Raw genomic sequence first — 6209 nt, 5'->3', positions numbered from 1 at the left:
AGAGCTTTCTGAGTAGCATAGACTATAGCATCAACTGTTACTCCACCCATGACTTCCTTGTTCCCTTTGAGCTTAATTATAATCCTCACCATAGCTGGAACAGAAATATTGCTATAAATTATCCCTATTGTAATCCGAAATGTCTGATTTTGGTTTGTTCTTGCATGAGCAATTTAAAGCCATTAACTTTACAAAAGACATGTACTTCAATTGTTGATATGTGGCAACATGCATGTTTTGATTCTTCCTATGCAATGAGATGATTAAGGAGTCTGTGATGGCAAGCACCTGCATTTCTAAATTCATCACAACACCACTGAAGTAAACCTACCCTCTATGACAGTGAGTTCCAGAGCTTGGGAGAAACCACTAGGAAGGGCTCTCGCTTCCAATCACTAGTGTAATGCAGCCAGAGTTCATAGGGTTGAAGCCCTAGGACCTGCTGTGCAGTGGAGACTATAACATCATTTGCCATCCACCAACTTCTGTTTTGCCTCTGAGTTGTACTACAATATGAACTGTACTGCAAACTACTTGAGGGTGGCATGGTCTTGCAAATAGGCAATGAAGTGCCATTATCTTTACAAAAGTGTAGCTCCTTATTTGTAGATCTCGACCAATCCAACTGCTGCATTTTTGGATTTTCCATGGAGAGGTCATGGTGACTGTCGTGATGAATGCTTGCATTTCCAAATTGACTACTATGCCATTGCTTGCATCCTCACCAAGCATGCCTCTGATTGTGGGACTAAAAGAAATGCTTCCCTGGGATATCATAAAATTTGAACAAGCAGTCTCTCAAAACATTGTTTATAATATTGGCCTTTTAATAAACCTTATTTAAACCCAGACAGATTTTTTCCCTGGTGTAAAGACTCTAGTTAGTTTTAAAGGAGGAGCACAAGCTTTCTACCTTCCTCCTTGCTCAGACATAGCAGAGATTTCAAATGGAGGGGGAAAGACCCTTAGTGCATTATCTCTGAACCCATTCCAAATGTATCTGTGTAACAGATAAGGCAAAACGAAAGAGAAGAGGTGATAAATTCATACTACAAATCAGGGACACTGGCAGTCTGAACACTGGGATCCTCTGAATATAGGTGAATTTATACTTTAAATTAATCAGTAAAAAACTGATCAAGTAATCTGTGGGATAATTTGTGTGAAAGGCAACTGTACCACCTTCAAGAGAAATTACTGAAGGTTATCTTTGATCCCTTCTGAACCAATAGCAGAGGTTTTCATGAATCAATGTATTTCCCTGATGAGCTTTTTCTCATTACATCTTAATACAGTATAGTAGATGAGACAGATTTCATGACAACACAGTTTGAGCAATATTGTGCAAACATACCCTAGATTGATACGCTCCACATTTTGGGGAATGTGATCTGGGATGGTGCCAAGATACCGAAATGTGCAATGTACCTCTGTAGGTACATAGCAGGCGCAGAGCTTGGGACAGCCATAGCTGCCAGGAAGAGTAGCCAAACAGAAACCCATCAGAAATCCTAGTAAGCAAGGGCTGTTTCTCCCTGTTCCTTTCATCTTGGGTGACAACCTTAAGTCAACAGATTTCTCAGCAAGTGTGAACAGATGAAACTGTAGAAAATAAAACACAATACAACATCATGTCAAGATATGACATTACAAACTTCTATCATTGATCTTAGGACTTCTTTAGACTAAAGTCTTTCTAAATGCCCTAAAGGAAAGCTATAAAAAAGATCCTTCCTTTCTAAAGTGGAGGAGGACCCCCTGAAAAATCAGACTGTGCTATTAAAAATGTGTCATTTTTTTAAAAAAAAATCCTTCACAGCGTCTTGCTGTTATAGTAAATACGGTGGTAGGGATGATGCTGACAGGTATTAAAATTTGAAATCTGACATACTATTGAGCTTTCCTTACAACCAAATAAAGCCGGTTTCATTATTTAGAGCATTCATAAATCTGCTTGTAGTTTGTCACTGCCAAAGAACACGTCAAGTCCTTCCTTGCCAGATGAATTAGGCCTCAAAAAAAAAAGAAAAAAAAAAGATGATGCTTGCACTGGCTAAGAGAACTAACAGCTGCAGAGATAGCAGTTAAACCTTATCCTACTTTTCTCCCAGATCCTGGAATTTTGGGACCAAGATTCCCAGAATCCCCCACTCAGGATAGAAACAGCTGTAGAGAAAAGGAGGGAAAAACCTGACCTATGCTTCTGTTCCAAGCTTTGATGAAGAGAACCTCTATAACATAAGACAAAAGGTTCCTAACCATCACCTTCAGTGACTATTGCTGTCTGGAATATTCTTGCGGAGTAAAAAGTATTCCATGCTTTGTTTTCTACCACTCTTACCTAGCCTTTGAAAACCTCCGAGGTATAAAAAAACCAGCATTTACTATTTGGATAGGCTGTTGCCTTGGTGAATCTCAAGAACACAGTTATAAGGTAGCCTATACACTTATTAATTAAACAAAGGATACAATTCAACACTCCCTGTGAGGGTATCTCAGGACCTTAGGATATTCCCTAGGTCCCTCTCAAAGTTGGCAGAGAGGAACATCTGCCACCACAGGCTGTCTCACTTGGGGTGGCAGAAACCTCCTCCATGGCATGGAGGAGAAGGGGTTATGTCAGGGGGAAGGTTTTGGATTCAGAGCATCCCAAGCCTTCCTTTTCTGGCAACATATCCTTGAAGCTGTCCAGAAATTACACTAGTCCTGGAAATGGAAAAATTAATCCCCGCAGCATGTCAACAGGATGTTTTTTTTTCTCTTTTTCTTCTCAAACGGCCAAGGCAGTGAGAAAGCCAAAAGAAAAGCCACACTCACCACTTCTATCTACATAGGAAGTGAGGGAAGGTACACATTGTGGCTCAGTTTCTTTCTTATGCTTTCCATAGCATTGTTAATCCCATAACATTTTAGAATTAGAATCAATTCAGCCCTGAAAGCTGGATTTCTAGTGTAAGGTATGGCATTTATGCAAAGCACTATATGATGCTTTTTGCATGAACACAGCAGTTCTCAGTAATTTTTACCAACCAATCATGGAAGCAAGCGCAGTGTGCTGGTTAGAGTGTTAGAATAGGACTGGGGAGAGCCAGGTCCAAAGCTTTACACAGATCTAATGCTTACTGGATGATTTTGGACTATGACTACCTCTGAGCTTAACCCTACCAAACAGAGCTGGTGAGAGGATAAATAGGGAGGAATAATTATGTAGGTTACCCCAATATCCTTGGGAGACATGGTAGGAAATTAAGCCACAGACTTCCTGGCTCCCTCTCTTAGCCACTGCAGAACAGGAGCTCTGGCTTGGTGTCAGAATTCTCACTGGCTTTTCACAAGCAAGGCCAATGATTGTCACCATGTAGGAACTTTTTAGGATTACAGCTGTTAATTTAATTTCCCCCTCCCCTTGCATGTGTGCGGGCTGTTAAAGCCATCAGGGAAGCTGCTGTATGTACATCAACTGAGTTGACCAAAAGGATGCTTGGTGCAGGAAAATGAGAACATTCAGTAATGGGCTTCAGGTAATCTTTGAAAATATTAAATTACACCAATATCCTGTATTCCCACCCCCACCCCCTTTGCATTGCAGTTAGCTCAAATTATTTCAAATAGCCTGGTTCCTGGTTTTTTTGCTTTTGTTTAAAACTTTCTATAGAGATACAGCATTTTACAACATTTTGGCATGAAGTAATGCTCTTTACAAAAAACGTTGCAGTTAATCCTCAGAAAAAAGAAGGAAGAGTCCATTCACACCAATTTCTTATGGCACAAGTTTCTGTTAACTAGTATACACTTCTTCGGTTGCATGAAGGGTTTTCGAGAGGTCTTCCAGATGCATTTGGACTACAGCTTCCATCATCCCCACACAGCGTGGGGATGCCATAATGGACGTTGTACTCTCCAACCCACCTGGAGGACTCAAGCGGGTGAAGTAAAACTGATCCTTCTTGATTAGCGAGTGATCTCTGAAGAGTTCTTAGCTTTAAAAAAATGCATCGCCTTTCCCCAAAAAAAAGTTCCTTAAGAGACACACAAAAAAGAGAGTGAAAGGAAGAACCGTACCTGTGCTTTATTGCCCCTGGATATTTCTCAATTGCCGCCCGACAGTTGTGTAGTAGCTGAATCCATCTTCCGCGCACGGTGTAAAAGAAAAAGGAGCAAAGTCGTGAGGAATCAAGTACAGTACGTGGGTGTAAGAAAGAGGCACTTGCAGAGGTGAATGGATGCAAAGTTTGTGAGGCAGCCCACGCCCCAGACACCAAAACACGCCCCCCAGCCCCCCCAGCGGCGGCGGGAAGGGCCAGGGTGGGGGTGGGCTCGCCAGCCTTGCAGGCAGCGAGGCGCGCGCCGCACAGTGGCTCCCTTTCTCTCCCCCCCCCGCCGCCGCCGCCCCAAGCCATCCCATCCCCTCTCACGCGCTCCCCGGGCTCTGGCTCCTTGCCGGGCCTCTGGGCTTTCCCCGAAACGGCCGACCTGCCGCGTAAAGAGGGCTCGGAGGAAAGCGGACGCCGGGGAGTCCTCTGCTCTCCAGGCACGCGCTTGTGCCCGAAGGTGCTTGCCTCGGCGCGGCTTTTCCATCCTCCCCGCGGGAGAAGGAGCGGAGGAAGGGGGAGAGGGAGAGAATAGCGGCGCTGCCCGGGCGGGACCGGGGGTAGGATTTGCTTCGGGGACTCGGCCACTCTTTCCGCCTCACGGCTGGGACGAACTGAAGCCGGCGAGAAGCCTTTCTTGTCGGGACTCTCGAGTAGCCGCTTCCGCCCCCCCCCCGGCAGACCTTCCGAAAACTGTTTCTCCCTCAGTTTCTCTTCTCCGGTTCCTGCAGGGCTGCAGCCGTCCTTTCATTCACGGTCTCCCGCCGTTTGCTCAGCAGCCGTGGCACTTCGTTTCTTCCCGGAGCTGTGCGGGTTCGGGGACTCTAGGCGGGCTTGTCCCTGAAAAGTAACGTCCCAGAGCTCCGTTTGCTCCATCCTGGAGTGGGAGAGCTCACCTTTCTCCTCAGCCTCACATTCAGCTCTTCAGAGGCTCAAACGAAGATGCTTCCCGGCGAGGACCGTGGGCACTCTATGGAGCATAGCAAGACGACAGAAGAGGACACGGCGGTGCCTCAGATGTCTAATCTAGGGTTTTTGTTATGAGCCAGCAAGTTGCTTCTGACTTATGGACTCTGTAATGGGGTTTTTGAGGTATTTGAGAAGTTCACACAGTGGTTGCCATCCTTCAGTAAATCTTCAATAGGGAAATTGAACCTCGGCCCCCTGAATCCTATTCTATCACTCACTTCATCCACCACACCACACTGGCTCTGTATTTATATTTATATGTAAATATAAATATATGTATTTGTATTTATATGTAAACTTAGAAATCATTTGCATAATATAAACAGAATCGCAAAGCAATTAACTGACCTATCTGCCTACTGCAGAATTTGTTGTTCAGTTGGGTAACTTCTAGGTCCCACATCTCCCTCTATGACTTTTATTTATTTTTAAATCAGACTTGGACTGAACTGCCTTCCAAATGGAAGGTACCGTCAAAAGGAGGGTTTTGCCCCCCCTAAAAAGAGACAGCTGGTCACCCTAATATTGGAGCACCCTTCCCCCACCTCCAATTGAGAGGGATTAAAAAGGTGGTGGTGGGATTGAATAAAGGATGGAGAAGCAAACCAGGGTATTCCAAACAAGTACAGAATGTAGGCAGGGTTTCATTCAGATCCTGGCCCATCCCCCACCTGTTTTTGCAGACTTATCTTATTGCTTTTTAATTCATTATTGAATCAACCACCCTTTCCTATGCAAAATCAGTGTCCTTTTTTGGCCTAGCACTTTCTCTGCTAGATCCTAAGGGAAGCACATCCAATTTAAGGTACAAGCCTTTGCATATTGACTAAAAAACCACATGCCTCTGGAATCAATGAAGTTTGCCTCTGAGTCATTTTAAATGTAGCAGTTGCACCAGGGACAGCTTGTTACCAGGCAAATGGCAACCTTCTAGATCTTGAGGCGATCTAGATCTCTCCCTCCTCAGTTTGTAAGCCACAGGTGGAAACTTCATCCGGATGTGAGAGAGCCAGGGACTTGTTAACAGGATAAACATAGTGGAAAGATAAAGGTTACTTTGAGATCCATGGGAAAATGATGGGAAAGGAAGCCGACTTAAAACACCCCAGTTGTTTTAGGCCATTTTCTCTAAACCACATCTACCTAACA

General features: G+C 44.3%; 1 protein-coding gene across 2 annotated transcripts in view; it reads right to left on the bottom strand.

Annotated features, from left to right (window-relative positions):
* IGSF10 (immunoglobulin superfamily member 10) overlaps positions 1-4375 on the bottom strand; it is a 23568-nt gene extending 19193 nt beyond the window's left edge. For both annotated transcript variants that reach the window (XM_078389112.1, XM_020781905.3), the window contains exons 1-2: positions 4063-4375; positions 1355-1602 (exon numbers count right to left, since the gene is read on the bottom strand). Coding sequence is in view for 1 of the 2 variants with exons in the window: in XM_020781905.3 (XP_020637564.3) it covers positions 1355-1548 (194 nt within the window). In the remaining variant the exon portion in view is untranslated. The remainder of the gene's footprint in view (positions 1-1354; positions 1603-4062) is intronic.
* Between the last annotated feature and the right edge of the window lie 1834 nt (positions 4376-6209).

Source organism: Pogona vitticeps, chromosome 3 (assembly GCF_051106095.1).
Source record: "Pogona vitticeps strain Pit_001003342236 chromosome 3, PviZW2.1, whole genome shotgun sequence".
NCBI classification, from domain to species: Eukaryota; Metazoa; Chordata; class Lepidosauria; order Squamata; family Agamidae; genus Pogona; species Pogona vitticeps.
Note: the sequence above shows the minus strand (reverse complement) of the source record. Positions and strands in the feature narration are given on the sequence as shown.